General features: G+C 43.6%; 1 protein-coding gene across 3 annotated transcripts in view; it reads left to right on the top strand.

Annotated features, from left to right (window-relative positions):
* DAW1 (dynein assembly factor with WD repeats 1) overlaps positions 1-17147 on the top strand; it is a 39888-nt gene extending 22741 nt beyond the window's left edge. Inside the window, exons 10-13 of one of the 3 annotated variants that reach the window (XR_013999215.1) lie at positions 529-643; positions 3229-3291; positions 4240-4402; positions 6667-7071. Coding sequence is in view for 2 of the 3 variants with exons in the window: in XM_081143220.1 (XP_080999346.1) it covers positions 529-643; positions 3229-3305; positions 4240-4402; positions 6667-6701 (390 nt within the window). In the remaining variant the exon portion in view is untranslated. Of the gene's footprint in view, positions 1-528; positions 644-3228; positions 3306-4239; positions 4403-6666; positions 9704-16934 lie in introns of those variants that run through there. The other 2 variants (XM_081143221.1, XM_081143220.1) reach the window with 2 other exon arrangements.
* The last annotated feature ends 4557 nt before the right edge of the window (positions 17148-21704 follow it).

Here is a 21704-nt window from a genome sequence, read left to right as displayed (position 1 = left end):
TAGTCATTTATTAAACATTGATTAAAGTGAAGTTCCAGACAGTGTCTCCCTGCCTTTAAGTTTCTGTTACTAAGAGCTTATGCTCTGGACCATTCTTTGATCATATGTCAAATGTATTATTATCTTAATGAGCTTTTCATTTCCTGGCACTGTAGTTCTAGATCAAGCTCCCTGTCATTTGACGACCTGCTTATGAAAAGTGGACACTTCCACTCCAATGAGTGAAGCGAGCACTTCTGAGTTTTTTCCTAATGTAGCCTCACGTTTGCACCGCCCATTCTAAATGTCTGTCTCGGGTGTCCTTTGCGTCCCAAGTGTGTCTTCTTAGCTGGTTGGCTGTGGTCTCTTGTCAGAATCAAGGTATAATGAACAGAGCATGTGAAAATTATACCTATGATTTTGGCATAGTTACTGAACCAGCCGTAAGGACGTCATAAAGATTGCTGCTGGCCATCGCTGCATTTTAGACAAGAAGTCATAGTCTTCTTCTACTCCCTCTTCTTCATTTTTTTAAAAAAATAATCGCAGCTGTGGGATGCTACGACTGGAAAATGTATGGCAACCTTAACAGGCCATGATGATGAAATTCTGGACTGCTGCTTTGACTACGCCGGAAAGCTGATCGCCACTGCCTCCGCCGATGGTAGGTGGCCTGGTCTTACGCTCGACTTGCGGAGGGGTTTCTGGTTCGTCTGATGGGGGCGTGTGGGGCTACACGGCCGGTCATCCCCGAGAGCCAGCTGCTAGGAAGCGCGCCTGCCTCACCCCGGCTGTGGCTGTGCGTTCCCTTACCGCGTCTGTATCATAGTCCCCGTAACCGCACAGGATGCTGTGCAATACCTGCGCCACCTCCTTGACAGCCACGCATGACTTTAGGCTAGGTCTCCATCGTCTCCTTGACAGTGCTGTATAATGGCATATTCTGGGTCATCTCCCTGGTGCTTATGGGTTACGCTACACAGTGTCAACCTCATCAACTTGACCACTGTCGATGGCTCTGCAACAAACCTGCCTTATCTCCTTTATGACACATGTGCTGCTCCACCATGTCGAGCAGATCTTCGTGATGAGCACCTGTGATGCCCTGCTGGACACATGTTCCCAGTTACCACCTGTGATTCTACACCATGTGTTTCTCATTGATGATCACGGGCTGGTGCTACACTACGTCCTCAATTTCACAAGGACCACATGTGATGCCACAGTCCATCTATGCCGTTGTCCTCTTGACCACACACGCCATTATAATATTATTTTGTTGGTGATTTATTTTAACTACCTAGTTTTTATTTCATCACTGTCTCCCTTTTAAAATTACATTTGCAGAGGTGTTCTCTTACTAGGACTTTTCAAAGGTAATTCTTTGATCATACATACAAGTTGTTTTTATATCCTGGACTATAAACCCTCTGAATCTGGGCAATTTTGTTTTTTTAAGTAACCACTTCTCTATTTTCTCATGGATGTTGGCTTTTAAAAGTCATCTCTCAACTGTTATTAATCTGACCTTTTCATTATAAATGTCATTCTCAGTATCAAACTGCATTCAATAAATATATATAGGTGAAATACCTACTTTGTGCCAGGACTTGTTTCAGGATCAGAGGGTATATCAGTGAAAAGAGACAGAAATCCCTGCCCTCGGGAGCAGGCGACAGTGACCAATGCCATGCGAATATTTTATGTGGAATGTTAGATTATACAGGATGGTAGGAGCTGGTCAGTGCTGTGGGGGCCAGGAAGCAAGCAGGGTTGGGGGATCAGGACACGAAGGGATGGTTGAGAGTAAAATACAAGTTCACCTCTTCCAGTTGTGTTTTCTTCTACGATCTGCTATCCCCCCAGCAGTGATTCTATTCTTTCCTTGTTTGATGAGAAATTTCTTCAAAAGACTCTCTTTTTTTTTCTCTCTTTGCTTTTGGTGTGCTTTGCAAACCTCTTCTTATTCTGTGCTTCCTGAGAAGTATTGATGTGTAGACCAATCTTCTTTATTTATCTCTGGTCTTTGCTCTTCATTTCCTTCTTACAGTTGAGTCGGTCAACACAGTGAGTGACCTGTGCAGCTACATCTGCTCCTGTATATTACCGTTTCCTTCCTCATTGGAATTACTCTCAAGGCTTAATTTTTTTGTCTTATTTATATTTCTATCTTTTTTAAAAAAATTACAGCTTTAGACTTATTTCTGTGTTTTCTGAAGATTAAAAATGATTTTTTGTGTTCATTTGTAGTATTACTCTATGCAGGATGCTCCCCTTCATGTTATTAACAAACTCTTAACACAAGTTGGTCACTTTCCTTTAAGGCTTTTGAAATGTCCCACTAAGTAGCAAGTTTTATATTTTTAATTATATTAATTCTAAAATAGCAGTTTTTATCATTTGGTCTACTTCCTCCGGAGTTGACATTGTCAGAAAGTAAGTAAAAATGTTAAGATATTTTTCTTTTCTCTGAATGAAAATTAAGTGAACAAAACACCCTATCCTTGCCAATTTTACTCTATGTAATGCTGTAATTTGCAAAAAGAAAGCACCCTTCACCTGAACTGACAAATATTAACTTTTTTTCTGACAACTGCATTACTGCTGTTTTTCTCTTCTATGCTTATTTATCTATTTTTTTTTAATTCTAAAGAAACATATACTTTTTCTTCCATTTACCCATCCATCCTTCATCCGTCCATCCGTCCATCCATCCATCCATCTATCCACCTACATCTATTTTTTGAGTGGCACTTCTGGGCACTGGGGATAAACAGGGAGCAAACCGTTCATCCTTTGTCTTTCTCTGTTTGGAAGGGTTCCCTCCTGCCTGTTCTCTGTGCATTGAGGGGTGGCCCCTGTTACTTCTTAGGGCGGCCGCTCGCACCTTCTGTAGCCTTAGACTCGTATTCGGTGCATGATGCTAGGCTTTCTGCTTATTGCATCCCCAACTTCTCAAGACTTGTTTTCTTCCCTCTTTTTCCCTTTAAAATCTCTTTTTCATTCTGAATTGCTGCCCCTCCTTTCCTACCTTGGAACCCGTTATCTCTGGCAAAAGCTCGGGGCCAGAGAGGCCCCCCCCACACCCTTGTACCCACCGCAGGACCAGCGGCTGGCCCTCACCCCGAAGACAAACCTCGCGGAGAGCCGTGTGACAGAGCGATAGATGTTTAGATCATTCGAGGCATGTGGTTCGAAGTTCTGTATTTCAGATGAATTTGTATGTCTATCCCTGCTCCTCTCAAAAAGGAACAGCTAGAGTTTTCAGCGCAGCCACGAGAAAATGCATCACCAAGTTGGAAGGCCATGAAGGTGAGATTTCAAAGGTGAGCTGCTTTCTCATTTGGAGCAATTTATTTACTTAAAAAAAATTGTGTGTTTAGTGTGAGTATTGGCACTAAGCTACTTAAGATTTTCCAATTACCTCATTCTTTCTAGAAGTCAGTTACCTAAAGACGTTATTTTTAAGTGCGTCCTGAAACTTAGTGTAATAAGTGATTTCTAAAAATTTCAAAAACTATAAAAGTGTTCTCAGCCATCAGCAAAAGACTTAGTTAGCTGAAAATACTTATTAAACCCATGAAAGAAGCTTATGAAGTGCTTTTCCTGGTTCTAGTAGACACCCAAGGTTATATTGTGCAATTAAAGTAAGTATCAAGTATTCTGTAAATTAGGTGCAGTTGAGGAAGTAATTCATGGAAATATTTAGCACCCAACAAAGTTTAAAATGACCCATTTTGCAACTCGAAGGCTGTAGCTTAGAATTTTGTATAAACTCCTCCCAAAAGCTTATTCACAGAGCAGGGCCATCCGGTCAGTAACCTGAGGTTTCGATGTGCCCTCAGAAAGTTTGAGAGAAGGCTGGGACTTGGTGACTCTCACCACCTAGCTCAGCCCAGTTCCTTGACCTCATAGCTGAGGTCAGGTTTACTCCTTCCTTGTAAAATATCAGGTCTCTGATGGTTTCAAGTCTCTGAAGGCTCTACCTGGGTGGGGAATATTCAGAATATAAGACGCTTTGGTCTTTGTCCTTAGAATTGTGAGGGGGTGGGGCAGGCAATTAAGCGTTTCTGTCTAGATTTTAATGGGCTTACATTTATCCCTGCAATATCTGCCCCACCATGAGGGAACTGTTCTGTGTAAGAATAAATACCAGCTGGGAAGGTGACATGTGCTTAGTGATGTCCCCTTTGTGCGGATTAAAAATACGTTGGGAGTCATCACGCAAACCTGTCATGGATTTTTCTGCCTCTTTTGTAGATTTCTTTCAACCCCCAAGGGAACCGTCTTCTAACGGGCAGCTCTGACAAAACAGCCAGGATCTGGGATGCTCAGACCGGCCAGTGCCTCCAGGTGCTCGAGGGGCACACGGACGAAATCTTCTCCTGCGCTTTCAACTACAAGGGCAACATCATCATCACAGGTGGGGAGGGAGAAACGCCACAGACTTGCCTTTCCTTTAAAATGGGCTGGCAGAGGTCCTCGGCTGAATGCCAGCAGGGGTCCCTCCATGCCCTTCCTCTCTTCCGGGGTCCCTGGCCCAGTTTGAAGGGGGCCCTAAATCCATTATTTCACTTTAGCTGCGTCATGGAACCACAGGAATGAGCTCTGCCACTCACTGTAAGGCCTGTGAATTTGAATTTTAGTTGCTCTGGACAAAGTAAGAATTCTGAGCCTACCTTGTTGGCTTCTACATTTCCCCGGGCATCGTCCCCCGAATGCTTAATACCCAGTTGGCGTCAGTTAGGTGCTAGTAACTAAAACGAGTCAGGACCCGGGTTCTCCACAGTCAGATTGTAGCTCACTAGAGATCTATTCTTTGAGCTAAGTTGTTTTTTTCCTGGATGTGCCCTGCTAACATACAAATATTTGGGGGAAGAGAAGAGATATTGAGCATTTTTCAACCATTAACAATTTATTGTGAATTCACCATATTGGCAACATTTTGTAAGAACTGGATTGAGGATGAAATAATTCAGATTGCGGAAAGGAGAGGAATGTGACAAGAATTTGGTACGATGTCAGTGCGATGCTCTTGGAGGAGGCTTGGCAGGGTGGGTGCTGTGACAACGTGGGGGCAGGGATGCCCTAAGAGGGCACAAAGACCCAATATGTCGAACTCTCAGTGATTCCCACCGTGTTGAGTAAATTTTAAAGTTGCTTAACTGTCTAATAAGTTCGATGTCACATATGCAAGGGTGGCTTTGTATATTGGCTGCTTTGTAGTCATATAACTTCAGGACTATAAATAATCTCCCCTTTTGCCCTAAAAAACCCCCTCTGCCTTCTGCTTAATTATGGATAAGCTTTAAAATTACAGATGACTTTCTGTGGGTTTATGATTTCGAAGTGTCACTCCTAAGAGAGTACCATTAGAAGCCATCTGTTTTGTTGTGGACAGCATGTCAAATCCTTTCCCATGACAAGGGCAGAGGTGGGGCTGTGATGAAAGACACGGATGCTCTGCAGGGACCGGCTGCCGAGCCGGGAAGAGGGAGGCAGCTGGGCTGGCAGAGGACCCACGGCTCCTGGTCGAGGGGCTTCATGCGAGGCCAGGTCCACATACCTCCTCCCTCAGCCAGTTTTCACAAAGAGCCTGGACAGCTTAGGGGAGGAATATTCATTGTCTGTGTCTTGTTTTAGTGCTGGCACTTAGATTCCTGAGCTCTTTTAAAGATGTTCTTGATTTATTTAGTGTGACCCAAAGCACCAAGGCCCCCTGGACGACAGAGCTTGTTGGCACAGGGTTGACACGCTTGTCTTGCCAACAGCGGAGCCATCCCTTTGAATTGATCCGCCCGATTTTCTTGGCCGAGCCCAGTGTCCACCATGCATTTTTTAGTGAACTGCCTGAGGTCAGGCTTAGAATCATAAACTGGAAGAGAATTGGCCAGAACCGTCATTACATTTTTAAAACATAAGGTGCTTTTGGCGGAACGTGCAGTTTTCACAGGCTTTGCCAATCCAAGTAGCCCCACAGTTCTATCCATGTGATGCTCCTGGCCGTCGAAGAAAACCACACCAGGACTATGTTTCCATAGGTGGGATGTGGAAGGTGACCCTGGGGGGGGGACCGCAAGGCTGCTTTGGAAGAGTGTCTGCCAGAGTGGGGAGTGTAGGAAGGAGGCAAATTGTGTATGTTTACCCATGTGAGAAGCGCCCATTGACACTTTGGCCTGCTCTAAAGTGGAGTGCACTGTCTTATACACTCACGCCCAAACCCAGGGGTGTTCGAGTTCATTCTATCTCTACCTGGTGGTGATGTTTGAGGGGAGGGCAGATGGAATTGCAAAGGGGTGTGGCCAACGTGGGGCAATCTCAGGCCCTCTCCCATTGTAACATCCCATGAACCTCGCCGGTGTGAGTAGGATGTGAACTTGCATAATTTAGGACTTGTGGAATTGTGCAAGAAAAAGAGAGAGAGAGAGAGATTCTCAGTCCAGAAATACCTGAGCTGAGCATCTCAGGGGAGAGAGAGAGAGAGAAAGAGAGAGAGAGAGAGAGATTCTCAGTCCAGAAATACCTGAGCTGAGCATCTCAGGGGCTTGGCAGCTGGACACTGAGGAACTAGCAGCACATTTAGCCCACTGGTAATGGACAGAGACCCAGAAAATGTCCACTTGTAAAGAGAGAGAGTGAAGTGAATAAAATAAAGAAGAAATGACTTGGTGAAATTTGTCTTCCTAGGCAGCAAGGACAATTCCTGCAGGATATGGCGCTGACCGCAGGAGGCCGCGCGCTTGCTGGCCGTGGGGCAGGAGCCAGCCTCACCGGTGGCCCGCAAGCTGTTCCCACGATATTCCACGTTTTCTCTTTTCCCACGAGTCAGCTACTCATGCACTGTCTTTTGCGTCACAGACATGACATTTAAAACCAATGAGCTTATATCACCTCTTGATGTTATTTGATGGAGATGACAGGAAACAGCCTACTGTTTGGAAAATGCCACTAGTTATTTCAATTTTGTTTTATTTTTAAGAGCACCATGACCCTGATAACTGAAACCAGAGCATTTAACAACGTATCTCCTAGACCCTACTGTGAAGGCTATTAGTTTAATTTCTGTTTAATAAAATTTTTGGAGAAATTCTTTGTGAATTGTACATAGATGTTTACCACATGTTTTTAGGGGGTTGTGTATGTTACAAATGTTAGCAGAAGTTTTATTAGTTATTTTACCTTCTTCAGGGAATTTTGGAATAGAAGGCTGCTCTTTCTTCCTTCACATCCAAGAATCCCCCTGAGCCCCCAAAAAGTTGAGGCCCTACACTAAACAAAATTAAGGCAGCATATAGGGAAAATAAAATAGATCTCGTTTCATGGCAAGTATATTCTGGATTCATAGTGGGCTGAGGAACATGTGGGCAGGTTAACTCACAAGGAAAAGTTAAGCAGAATAGACGTTCAGACCATTGAATGAAGAAATCTGTGTGGAAGACAACTGAGGTACCAGGGAAACGAGTCAAACACCAACCCGACTTCGGCTGAAACACTGAACAATGTTTTATAAAGGCTATTTTATGTCAAAGTGTCACAATTCCTATTGCAAGTTAATGTTAGAAGAAAAGACACAAGACAAAACCAGTGATGCCTGAATCCAGAGCAAGAGAATCTTGTAGAATTATTTTCTTAGTACTAACAACAGCAGTCACTGTGGCTTAACGGGCGCCAGACGTCGCCCAGCCACCTGTGTGGGCCATCGCATTGCACCTTCCAGCAGGTGACAGGCCTGACGCAACATGAGGAAGGCGAGTCACAGCGACGGTCAGCCCTTTGCCAAGGATGCCCAGGCGTCAGCAAGTGGAGCTGGACTTGGAGACCGAGCTCCCTAGCGCTGTGTTCTCGGGCGAGCAAGGGGTGGCTATGGGAGGAGTGTCGGACCCGTGAGCAGGAAGGTTTGGGGTGAAGATTGCCTTTCAGGTTGCCTGTGAATGTCCAACCTTCGAGAAGGAAAAATAAAAACACAAAATAAACAAAATTTCCATGTGGCTGCTGGAAGGAAGAGGTTCAGAGATGGTGAAGACAAGGAGAGCCTGGGTTAGAGGAAACTAGATAAAAAGCTTGCTACTCCTTTTGAAACTGGAAAGGAGCAGCAGACACTGACTCTTCCTCTCTGTCTTTGATGACCTTGGGAAGGTCGCGATACCGTTTTGCTTTGTCACTGCAGAGAGTCGGCCAATGAGTGGTTACAGAGATGATCCCATGCCTTACGGACCAATTGAAGAGTAGGAAGCCCTTGGCCAGAATAATGGCTCCATGGTCTAATTTTTATTTTTTAAAGGATTTTTCTTTATACAATATTTATGAAGGTTTCCAGATATCCTAACCTGCTTAAAAATAAGTGTTTAAATACTTAAGACCATAAGAAAGGCTCTAATATACTGTTTCGTGTTGGTTCTCAGCCTAAGGATAGTCCTGCTGTTGGCTCGGAGGCACTCCCCTGGGCTTGTACTACCTGTGGCAGCCCCCAGTCATTTCCCCTCCTGGACCCAGTGTGGCTGGACTGGCCCCTTGTGGTTCTTACGATTGCAGGATGCACCTCAGCAACACCCATCAGGGAGGGAGAGGGAGAGAAGACGTGGACTGGGGCCTGTGCCTCTGTTAGGGTCAAGGGCAGGGTGCCCGTGGTTTCCTGGGTTCACTCTTTATTGCTGAATTTAAAGCGTAAGAGTGGAATTAGCGCATGGGAAGGGGAGAGAGGGGTGACTCAAAGCAGTCAGTTAGCCAAGTTGCCCCAAAAGGGAAAGCTCCTGGGCGTGAGAGGCCTGGCTCCTTGCCTAGTCGTTAGCTAGTAGCTGGCCACGCAGCTGGGGACGTTTATTTGCGATGGACGCCTTGGGAATGGATGCCTCGGGAACCCAAGGCCAATGTCATGCGCTTACACTACAGGAAAACAGCCTATCGTCAGGCACTTACCCCGCCTCTACCCACTTGATGTTCCCCTGAAGTACTGTAGGGCCCATGAAGGGCGGGTGGGGTCAGTTAGATGCCCGGATGTACGTCTGTTTTCAAACTCTTAATTGTTGGCAAGCTAGCTTACCACTCTGTCTCAGTTTTCTTATCTGGAAAGTGGTAATAACAGTTCTTGATGGGAGGCATACCCGGCATATAACAAGCATGATGATAAATGTTTCTATTATTCTTAAGCTCAATAGTTAGCAGTCATCTTAAAAAAAAATTGTTTTGTATTATAGACAAGATTTTCAGGAGGGAACACAGTGTTATTTATTCATAAATCATAGTTGAAATATAACTCACTCCATGTCTTATAGGCATCTTAGGGAGAACTGTAAATTGAATTTTGATCAATGAAATTAAAATTTAAGAGCCCTGGGAAAGTTTTTCTTTTAAAGGTCCTCTGTTGAACAGAGAAGCTGAGATGTGAGGAGATGATCGCTATAGATGATTATGGTCTAATCCATCTCCATATATTTAGATTTCGTATAGGATTTTATGAAAGTAGATAATCCTCATAAAAATGAATTATCTTTTCTAACAACTCATATCTAAAGCTGCAGTAGCTCATGATTAAGCATCATGCCTGATTTAAAGACAAAATAAATGCTTTTTGAACTGAACAATGCTTTTGCTACCTGTAAATCTTACATTGTTGTGTAAAAACACATCAATAATCTTTTAATTAAAATTATAAGTGAATTTGTTATCTTATGCTTTTTCCACTGCTGATGTTACTCTTAAAGTAATTTACCTTGAGATGAAATTTAAAATAAAAAAAAGAGTAATTAAGATATTTAAAGACATATTTCTTCTCAAACACAAGGAATTGTAAACTGACTCAAAATAGCTATAATCATTTTAGTTATCTTACCAAGATTATTTTTGTTTTGTTTAATTCAACTTCACTGTTATCTTGGTTAGGATGGTTTGGGCTGCAAATAACGAAATACATAATTAGAACACAGTCAGTCCCAAAGTCGATATTCAGTGGCCCAGTGACTCAAGCACCTGGGGTTTGGGAGCTTTCTCTCTGCTGTCCTCGTTGGCATTGGTCCTCGTAGGCATCTGTCCTGCGTATCCTTCCAGATGCAAGATGGTTGACACAGTTTTCTTAGTTTAAGTATCTTGCCATCTCTTTCAGTCTCGTCAAGTCCGGAAGAGAGCTTCTTGCTACTCCTTCTATTTCCATTTGCCCCAACATTTTAGCAGTTCTAGTCCTGCTAACAATGGAATCATCTATCACTCCCTGCCCGCTTTATATTCTCTATCTACCCACCAAATCATAAACATTTTCCTTAATTAAAAAATCAAATTTTAGCTAGCTAGTCTTATTGCCATTTTAATCTGTAATCTATAACTTCATTACTCCCCTTCCACACTAAAAACTCAAACAATCTTCTAGTTATTTACCTTGGCTTTATCAGATTATTTCTTTCAAAAGTATAAAGAAAAATAGCTCCAAATATTTACAAGACTTACATAACTTAGTTCATTTAGTGAGAGAAATAAAGTAGAAATGGTCAGATCCCTAATTTAGAACTGATAAAACATGTTTGGGAAAGGGAGGGTGGCTTGCCCAAGATCATTTGGCCAATAAGTGGCCAGAAATGAACTCAGACCAAGAAAGGCTGAGGAAGGCTGCGGCCTCCACGCAGCCCAGCGAGGCTGTTAAATGTTCACAAGCTGCCTATGAGTTTTCCCACATGGTTATGGACTGTCACGTATGGCTTTTTGTGTGTGTGTGTGTCTATCTTTTGAATCCCTTGAATAAAATAAGTTTAAAAAATAAATGTTACAAAGCATGGTGATTTTTTTCCCAATTAATAAGAGTTTGAGTTTGGATGTTTGTTGTGCATATAATTATTTTGTAATCGAATCCCAGTTCCAAATGGCCTCTTAATTCTAAATGCATTCTTGTCCCAGTAATTATACTGCAACAGATTAGAAATATTTCTTCTGAACATGACAGACACTAAATAAAAAATTAAGAAGAATAGCTTTTGGAGATATAAAGGAGCAAGTGCTCAGATTCTTATTGTTCATACGCACACAGAGAAAAGGTGGATATAATGACCTGGGAGCTGCATTTGGTATCTGAGAGGCCTGTTGGAGATTTTAGGAGCAAGCTGCTTATTCGCAACTGCATGTTTTCTACCCTGTAACAATAGCCGCAGTAAGAAGGGGCCCCACCCGTTATTACTACGGAATTCATGTCACAAAGACAGGCCTTGGAATCCCTCTTCCCAAGACAAACACTCTTTCTAAGACACTGGAAACAAAGACAATGGCCTAAGTGTATAAAATAGGGCTCCGGTATATTAAAATGTGTATTTGTTTGATTGCTTAGTAAAATGGTCTAACTTTAACATAAAGATACATATAAAGTGAAGAATCTGAAAAAGAAAGGTTTTAGAAAATGTAGAGCAAAGGAGACCACAAAAGCCAGGAAAAAATACTCATTTTGTTAAGTAAATTGAGTTAATTTTGTTTAATGAAATTGATGCTTTATGAGATGAATGTAATTGAATAACACTATATGGATTTTTCCCTCTGATTTACGTAACTGCATTTCTGACTCTTGCTATTTCTCTAATGGTCACTATTTATTACAAAGGGTTGCATTTTAAATGCAGTTTGTTACATCCAAGGCAAGTGATCAATTTTCCTGGTTTCACAACATAATACACTTAGTGTTTGCCTTTCAGAAGCATGTTATTTAGAGAGAAATCAAGCATTGGTTTTGTTGGGAAAAAGACAGAAACCATAAAGATATTGGTATTAACTCATTGGGTATATCTGATGTTGGATTATATATTTCAACAGTCATTTATTGTTTCTGAGACACTATGCTAGGAGCTATGTTTATAAGCAACCTAATTAGCTTTTTTAGTGGAAAAGCAGGCTATGGAAGTTTGGGGGTTTCTTTTCTTTATTTTTTTTTAGAATTAAGAGTATATTTTTTGAGACCACCTGTTAGTTTCTGATGTTTAGTATGAAAACTAATGCAATTGACATCTTGGAAATAAAAAATAAAGCCTGCACAATGAAATAATTGAATGCTGCTACGAAAAACACTCTCTCACAATGGCATAAAATCTGACCCCAAAAGGGAGGACCCAGTTGGTATCTGATGCTTTGGAAATGACAAGGCCCAGAAGTCCTCAGGAGGTTTCCTCTTGGAAATCCGTGACTGGGCGCCTTCTTGGGGCTTTGACCCTGAGAGGGCCACCTGCATCTAGGAAAGGCCCTGCAGGCTGCCCCGCTCCGGCAGGCCCTGAGGGCCCCCTGCAGCTGGCCTCACTTGCGGTCCTGCTGAACCTCCTGGCTGCTCTCTTGCATCTTGCTCTGAACACCCGACCCCCCCTCCCCGGGTTTTATAAGAAATCCCAGGATGCATATTTGCTTAGAACAGCGATTTTCAACCTTTTTTGTCACACGGCACACATAATTATTAAAATTCTGGGGCACACCGAAAAATATATTTTGCCCATCAGACAAAACAGTAGTAAAATTTGATTTATCCACACTGCATGGCTACTGTTGTGCAGGCTGTTGCCATTTTTAAATTTGACAATCTAAGGGAAACGAGGTCAGTAGCCCTAAGTAGTCAGGTATCCCATGTTTTAAAAATTCTTGGGGCACAAGGGGTGAAAATCGCTGGCTTAGACTATGGAGGAGAGTTGATAAAGGGGTGTGTGTGTGTGTGTACGTGTGGTAGAGGTGTTTTTTGGATTCTGCACATCAAGACAAAATCATCATTTTCTCTCTAAATTTCCTTTTGTTTGGAGTTTCAGATTGTATTTCCTAGGACTTACTGCGTGTATGACAATTTGCGGGCATGCGAGGGATGGGAACCATAGAACAGTTATATGGAAATTGTAAGTGCCAGGAAGGCAAGGACTGATACTTATTTTACTTTTTGGGAAATGTTGGATGCATCTCTTTGAACAAGGCTGCCTTTGCTACTATTTTCTTGGGACTGTGGGGTCTTCATCAGGTAACTACCACAACAGATCAGATATTGGTGTGTTTTTGTGAGCAATGAAGAGCACAATTTTCTGCTCTTAGTAACGAAAACCAGAAAATGTTGCTGTGTTTTAAAAATGAATAAGCTTGCATGCTTTTATGCTTTTATTTATTTTCTTATCTCAGCAGGTGGCGGTGTTTATCTGCTGACAGAAACAGTCTTGCTTCTTACAGCTACCAATGAAGGGCATAAAGGGGAAACTTTATTTTATGTCCTTTGCAGATGAGGGTTATGTGAGGATATATGACAATGCTCAGCGGTGTGGCTTAAAGCTTAGGCCCATCTTGGCATTTCTGGGGCAAATGGCATATCTCATTAACGCTGAAGCTCTGCAGAGACATGTTTCCATGTATTTATGACGACACACACCGGTAAGAAAGAGATAGTTCTATTTCTCTCTGTAGACCCCTCTGCTGGAAACCACGTTACACTTATTTATTTTATAATGACTCAATCTATCTGAAATCTGACATTTAATTATGTCTTTTTATATTAATACTTGATCAGAGTGGGACATGGATTTCCTTTTATGTTCTAATAAAGTTTATTGTAATTCCAGTGGGTTGAGAATCTAAGAACTGGGAGTACTTTGAATTTTATTATTTTAACATAACTGTAAATCAAAAGGGTCTAACTGATTTGTGTTCTGTTATTAAAGACAATAGTAAGTCTGAAACCAAATTACTAAAGACTACTTTAAAGGTGTCAAGGGAAACCATGGGCTGTCACTTCCACTGCAGCAGGTGTTCAAAATGTTAACGCCGAGTCAGTTTAATAGAGGAAAAAGGCAGGGCCGGGGCAGCCTCTGATCGCCAAGCGTTCTATTAAGGGGGAAGCGGAGCCACTTTCTAATTGGTCTTCAGGTACATTTGACAGCCTTTGGGTGGAGGCAAGGGAGCAACAAGCAGTTGGAGACATTTCAAAAATAGAAAGAAAGATTGCTCAGTGCCGTAGGTGCACAGTTTTCTGCGGAAGCCATTTCCTGCAACAATTGCGGGGGGGCTTAGTGGGTGCTTTGTTGCCATTAAGTTGTCATAATGATCTTTATTTGTGGGGCTGCCTGTCATGACAACCACTCTTGAGTGACAGAATTTGGCTTTAAAAACATAAACTCAGGAATCAGAACACCTTTTTTAATATCCCACTCAACCACTTCTTGGTTGCGGGAACTGGAGAATTCAAACACTCCTCGACTCAGTTTTCTCATCTATAAAATGGGACTAATAATAGTATGGGAGTTTAAATAAGTTAAGAAATACATAAAGAGCCTGATACATCACGAACAATTAATGGGTAGCTAATATTACTTGTGGTCACTGCTTCAATGATTTGGAGTTAAAGAATTTAAGAGCTGAGAAAGAATTTGTACATTCACTGCAAATTCTCTCACTAATTCCTATGGCTTGGGGTATCCCTGCAGTAGACACAAAACCTTCCAATCCACCCTCTCCCAGGAAAGTGAAAGGGAGTGCCTTAGACCAGCCAACATCTTCAGTGCTTATCTCTCATGAATTCTTATCGATTCAGGCATGTGCATAAGATTTCGGGTCAGCTTAATAAACTTGTGGTCTTGGCTCTGAATCTGCTCAGATTTTCACTATTTTCCCCCTTTGCAAATCTGTGGCCTTCTAAGAAAAGCCTGTCCAGGCTGCACAGCCAACAGAGTCCCTGTGAAGGAAGGTGCAGATATCACTACGTGGAATTTCAAAATTTTCCCTGAAATCCCCTTTTCAGTGCTTGAGAAGATATTTATATTAGAAAAATTAGAGGGAATTTGTCAAATGCTGTAAAAAACATCCGAAAGGTGGAAATATTCCCCAGGCTGTTCTGATGGGTCTATTAACATTTCAGTGATTCACACATATTGGGAAAGTTGACAAATGTACTCAAATTTGAATTTTAATTACTCACAGTGCCAATCGAAGAAGCTGGTGGCCCTTTGTAGAAACAATGGCAGACACACTTCCCCTTGGCCCCTCCAGTGTGAGGACCTGTATTGTTTTCATGGGGGCTTATGCCAGATGTGTGATGAGCCCCTTGGAATCTTTTGAGATGTGACTCCTGGTTTTGCATTTTTCTTTATTGATACACTCTATTTGTAGGTATATCTCAGATACACTGCTGTGTCTTTAATTGTGGAAAGAGCAGTTCAAGGGGCAGTGCCTGCATCTTTGCTCGTTGTAGAGGAGGTTTTTCCCCATTTTCCCAGAGCGAGGCATCTTCCTGTAGTGGGGGTTGCTGCTGGGCATTTTCCCCCAGGTGAGAAGAAACCTGTTTTCTAGGTGTGCCTGAGGCAAAGGCCATGTACAGGGTTTTTTTCTAGGCCAGAAAATCTCCAACAGGAACTAGAGTAGCAGTTACAGTTATTAAATCTTGGGTTATTACCATGAGCCAATAATTAGGTTGAATCATATGAAGTTGCTAATTTTGACAAATTTGGATCTAAAAAACTAATTTTTTCTGGTCCAACCTAATATATTGCTGTATATGTGCACGGTGAGAAATTTTCTGTCCAGGTGTGCCTCAAACAGATATTTGATGGTGGCCCACTCCTACCACTGCAGACTGGAGTCTTCCTCCTGCAGGGGGCAGATGGCAGGATTCAAACAAAGGCCGATGACCTTGGAGTCACGACGGGATCTTGAGAGAGAAAATCCGCTTTACATGGTGTGTGACAAAGAGCTTGGACTTTGGAGTAAGCCAGTGCTCAACTGGTGGTCCTATTGTTATGACCCAGCCACCCCACTGTTCTGCGTTTGCTGTCTTATCTGTAAAATGGAAATACAACAGTCGAATGAAAGGAGATGATACCCAAGAAGCGAAAGCAGCTGGCAAGGCCTGTGCCACAGTTGGCAGCTGAGGAGTGTTCTTGCCCTGCCCTTCCTCCGCTGCGGAGGTGCCGTTTCGAGGTTGCAATCGGGGCTGTCTTGCGTGACGGAAGAGGCCATCTGGCACCAACTGCCCTCCGGGACGCGAGCGAGGACAGCTGCCCTGTCGTCCTGGCGGCCGAGGGCCTCCCTGCAGCCCGAGCCTGCCCTCAGCGCGGGCTTCCCTGGCTCGCGGGCAGAGCGGGCGGCTGGTGCAGAACAGCCCTGGCTGCTGTTTTGAGTATTAGGGCGAGTGCTCAGTTCCTACTTAGCACTCATACAGGTTTTTATGCATTGACTACATGCAAACACTTTGTTTCGGGCCAGCCGTTAAATATGTATGAGGTAGTTTTAGATTTGGTTTGAAGGCGTAGGATAGAAATAGAATATGCATGCCTATAACTGAAAGCAAGTCTCATTAGCGAGAAGTCAGTTTCTGAAAAACATACATTATATATTATGGATAATTTATTAGTAAACGAATCATGTTAGCAGGTTTCACTTTCAATTTTGAATAATCCACTGAGGTGAGGATGTCATATTGTATCAGGCATTCATAGAATCCACTGTCTAAAGAAGTCCAAAAATTCCCCATTCTCATGTTCCACGGCAGCTGTGAGGTGACCCTAGTCCACATTTCTGTCTAACATTTACTGCTCCCCTAAGTCCCATATGTGATGGGCTGAATTGTGCCTCTCCAAAATTGCTAAGTTGAAGTCCGAATCCACTTCAGGATGTAATCAGAATGCAATTGTATTTGGAGATTAGGTCTTTAAAGAAGTGATTAAGTTAAGGTTTTTTGGTGTGTTTTTTTAGTGTACTAACTGGCTTTATTCTTTTTAAATTTATCTTTATTGTCGAAAGTATTAGAGATGTCCCCATTTTCCCCCCATCGATCCCTTCCACCCGCATCCACCCGACCCCAGGCCTTCCCCACACTATTGTCTGTGTCCACGGGTCATGCACATAAGTGTATAAATTCTTTGGTTAATCTCTCCCCCCCTCACTCCCCCACCCCCGCCTTCCCTCTGAGGTCCCTCAGTCTGTTCCATGCTTCTATGTCTCTGGATCTATTTAGTTCACCAGTTTATTTTGTTGGTTAGATTCCAGTGGTTCCTGATCCAGTCTGAATGATGTCAAAGGGAAATCTGGACACACAGGGAGGTGTGTGAGCACAGAAACAAACCACTGAGGACACAGCAGGAGGATAGCCGTCTGCCAGCCAAGGAGAAGCCTCAGAAGAAACCAAATGTGTCAATAGTTTGACCTTGGACTTCTTGCCTCCAGAACAGTGAGAAATAAATTTCTGGAGCTTAATCCATCGTACCTGTGTCGTTCTGTTGGGGTGGCCCAAGCAGGCTGATGCAGCTCAGAACCAGACCGCTCGTCAGTTCTTAAACGCATGCCAGGCTTTCCTTTCCCTGCAGATTTTGTTCGATTTACTGTCTTAGTACGTTTGGGCTGCTATACCAAAGGACCAGAGACTGGGTGGCTTATAAACAACAGAAATGTATTTCTCACAGTTCCTTGTAGTCCGGGGCCTTACACATGTCACTCTATGTCTTTCTTGTGGCAACAGTCAAATATTTGTCCCATGGTTGCTAATTTCATCTACTACTTATTTGATTCTTAACCTGTTTTACCTTGAGTGTGTGTGTTTACATCTATTCTAAGAAAAGAAAGACTGAAGTACTTGTTAACTCTTCTAGTTTGCCACATGAACTTAATATACTCTCTTTTCATAAACTCAGCCATTTCTGAAATGGTACCAGCTGAAAGAAAATTAAGTCAAGACCAATGAAGCATTCTAGGCAATATTTGAATTTGGGTCCCCTGAACTTTTTCTTTGGCCAGCTCATGTATTTTTATACCTCTAAAATTTTATGATTTAATTGTTTTGGAAAATATGTTAAAGAAGGGCTTGGTGTAAATTTAAAGGAATTTCCAGGTTGAGGTGCCTTGATTTTTTTCAGTATCTAGCTTGACAAATGCAAAATTTTAATTTTAAATATAATTTTAATGTTAACTCTATTCAAAAGACAATGACACAGGTATTGCCATGTGGAAATGCATTTCTTTTTTTTTTTTTTAAATTTATCTTTATTGTTGAAAGAACTACAGGTGTCCCATTTTTCCCCGCAATTGACCCCCTCCACGTCGCTCCCACTCCCTCCCCAGGCCTTCACCCCGTCATTGACTGTGTCCATGGGTTATGCATATATGCATATAACTTCTCTGGTTAATCTCTTCCCACCCTCCACCCCCCTTCCCTCTTTCCTCTGACCGTCTGTTGCATGTGTCAGTGTCTCTGGATCTATTTAGTTTGTCAGATTCTTTTGTTCATTAGATTCTTCTTAAAGAAGACCCTTTAACATTGCCTGTAGTGCTGGTCTGGTGGTGATGAACTCCTTTAGCTTTTCCTTGTCTGTGAAGCTCTTTATCTGACCTTCAGTTCTAAATGATAGCTTTGCTGGGTAGAGCAATCTTGGTTGCAGTTCCATGTTTTTCATCACTTTGAATATTTCTTGCCACTCCCTCCTGGTGTGCAAGGTTTCTGTTGAGAAATCAGCTGACAGTCGTCTGGGTGCCCCTTGTAGGTAACTAACTGCTTTTCTCTTGCTGCTTTTATGATTCTCTCTTTGTCTTTAACCTTTGGCATTTTAATTGTGATGTGTCTTGCCGTGGGCCTCTTTGGGTTCCCCTTGTTTGGGACCCTCTGTGCTTCCTGGACTTGTAAGTCTATTTCTTTCCCCAAGGAGGGGAAGTTTTCTGTCATTATTTTTTCAAATAGGTTTTCAACTTCTTGCTCTATTTTCCCCCCTTCTGGCACCCCAATAATAGGAATGTTGGGCCTCTTGAAGTTGTCCCAGAGGCTCCTTATACTATCTTCATATTTCTGGATTCCTTCTTCTTTTTGCTCTTCTGGTTGGGTGTTTTTTGTTTCCTCATGTTCCAAATTGCTGATTTGATTCTCAGAGTCCTCTACTCTACTGTTGATTCCCTGTAAATTATCCTTCATTTCAGTTTGTGTAGCCTTCATTTCAAATTGGTACTTTATTAGGTCATCAATTTTCTCATTGTTTTCATCATACTCTTACTAATATCCTTGAGCATCCTTATAACCATTATTTTGAACTCTGTATTTAGTAGCTTGCTTGGACCTATTTCATTAAGTTCCTCTTCTAGAGATTTCTTCTGTTCTTTCCTTTGTGACATGTTTCTTTGCCTCTGCATTTTGGCTGCTTCCAGGTGTTTCTATGTATTAGGTAGAGCTGCTGTATCTCCTGGAATTTGTAGAGTGGCTTTGTGTAGTTGGTGCCCTGTAGGGCCCAGTGGCTCAGCCTCCCCAGTCCTTTGAGCTGGGCCTTCTAGGTGCTCCCCTATGTGGGCTGTGTGCACTGTCCTGTTGTAGTTGAGCCTTGGTTGCTGTTGGCGTCACTGGGAGGAATTGACCCCCAGGCCAATCGGCTGTAGGACCAGCTGCAACTACAGCCAGAGAGCTGCTGTGCTGGAGACACCCCTATGGAGCAGGATTTACTTCAGTGGGGCTTTGGTGTTCACCAAGTGTGCCCCTTGAGTGTGTCACTCGTGGATGTGGTAGGGTTGTAATCCAGCGTGGTCGAGTCTGACCACCAGGTGCACTGTCTCTGGGGCCTCCCGGGAGGTGCAAAGTCAGCCTCTGCCAGTGGCTTGCCCAGGGCCACCCAGCATGAGCTACACAGCAAACCGTAGTTGGCTGCTCCTTGTGCTGGGCTTGGAGGTGCCCAGGAGAGGCCCAGCTATGATCCAATGCAGCTGCCGCCAGTGCCAGGCCTGGGGCCGCTTATCAAGCCGCATGGGGCAGCTGCTGCTTGTTTGAGAGATTTTAGGAAAGTCCTAAGCATGAGGCTGGAGAGGCCCCTTGCACAGAAAAGCCCCTGGAAATGGCCTGGATGAGCTGCAGGTGGGGAGGGGCGGGGCCTCCGGGAGTCACGGGGCGGGGCCAAAGGTGAGTCAGGTGCTGGCGACTCAAACATGGCGCCTGCCTGCTGGCTGTGCGGGGAGGACTCGCCACAGGACCCATGGCCTCCGCTTGCCCCTCTGCCCGGGAGGAAGCCGCCCTCCGCCTCTCGCCCGGATCTCAGGCAGGTTAGTTCCTCCCCGAGTGTCCCGGGTCCCTTCAGGCTGCTGCCCGGCGCTGGGCTCAGGGGGAGCGTCCGAGTGAGTCCGTGCCGGGCCCTTTAGAGGAGCTGCTGGGGCTCCCGCAGCCTCCGCGACCCTCAGGGATGGTCCCCGCTGGTTTCACAGCCCGAAGCTGTGGGGACGCCTCTTCCCGGCCCTGAGCCCTGGGCTGGGGGCTGCTGTGGGGCTGGGACCCCCGCTCCTCCAGGAAACCCCCACCGCCGAGATGCCCTCCCGGGTTTACCCCGCGGCACCCGGTGTGGGCCCGCGGCCTTGTCTCAGATCCAGGCCTGACCCTCCTGCGTCTCCGCCCCTCCTCCTGGTCTCGGTGCGTCTCCAGCTCCCTGGCTGTGGGGCTTCTTTGCAGCCAGATCCCAGGAGGCTTGAATGACGGTGGTTCTGTGTCTTAGTTGTGATGTTGATGTGGCTGCGGGAGGCGGCGGGTGCAGCTGCTACCTCCGCCGCCATCCTGTTTCCTCTCCGGAAAAGCATTTCTTGAAGGAAGCTACCCTAAATTACTTTAGCAATCTCTTCTGATAAATCTTTAGTGACTTGTGTATATTATTGAGAGATCAATCAGCACGAAAGATAATTTTATCTGGCTTGATGTTGTCTTTAGTTTTAAAATAAGGAAGGCAGAAAAATAGCAAGATTTTTAGATACAGCCTGGTGTGACCAATGGGCTGTGACAGAGCCCTGCTAGAAAATTATTCTCATGTGCTTAGAGCTGATGAGTCTCTAATTTAAGCAATGGATTCATATGCCATTGTTTATGCATCTGCCATAATTCTGCATGGACCACTTTGCACCAAGAGCTAGCATTTCTTTGTAAGAAATATCAAACTCATATGCACGCACTAACACACACATGCAGACAGACACTTCATGCAATTTAAATTGAACAGGATAAAGGGGAAGGAAAGGTATCATTGACCACGGTAACTGAGAAGAAAAGAAGGTGCATAGAACTTCTATGGTTCTTAACGGATGAGTCTCTTACCATGACTAGTCTTTGCGTATGGCAGTTATTGATATACAAGAGTGATTTTCTGGGAAGCGGTTTGTGTTTAATTTTGGTGTCATAGGATGCCTGGGTACAGTGATGCTTAAGTGTCAACCAACTAAATGGTATTCAAGTAAAATCTGTTAGGCAGTTAAGTCTACCAGCAAGTATTAAGCTATCCTCAAGTGCCTTAAAGGACATTTTGTAAGGGATGCTAAAAGTTAACACTTCTATATTCCTTTTGCGTGGGCCTAATAATCTTTAGATTTTCTCTCCGTGTTCATACTGGAATCTGGACAAAGAGGCATAGGCCAATCACAATTTCTCCTTTACTGCTAGAAAAGACTCTTCGAGTGGCACACTGCAACTCTAATGCCTTTTTCTCCTTTACCGAAATATTAAGAGTTGGAACTACTACTGGCCAGGTAGCCTCATAAGGGTCATTGTTTGCCTTGAAAGAAAATATATTTGCAGACTGGAATGACGAAGGGCTTGGGGGACCTAAGGCCCCTTCACATCAGCCTAAAAGATTTATAAAGTCAGTGTTTTCATTTCAAGATAAGCGCTTTTTCCCTACTGAACTGCGCCTCCCTTATGGAAATTCTGGACCTGTCAATGCTTGTATGCTTAACTGAGAATGAGTTATAAAATATATTTTTCTCAAGTCCACATTAACTATTTCTTTGAGTTCAGAGTTTCATCAATTGAG

This window comes from Miniopterus schreibersii (assembly GCF_964146895.1).
Source record: "Miniopterus schreibersii genome assembly, chromosome: 7".
NCBI classification, from domain to species: Eukaryota; Metazoa; Chordata; class Mammalia; order Chiroptera; family Miniopteridae; genus Miniopterus; species Miniopterus schreibersii.
This window is presented reverse-complemented; position numbering and strand designations above follow the sequence as displayed.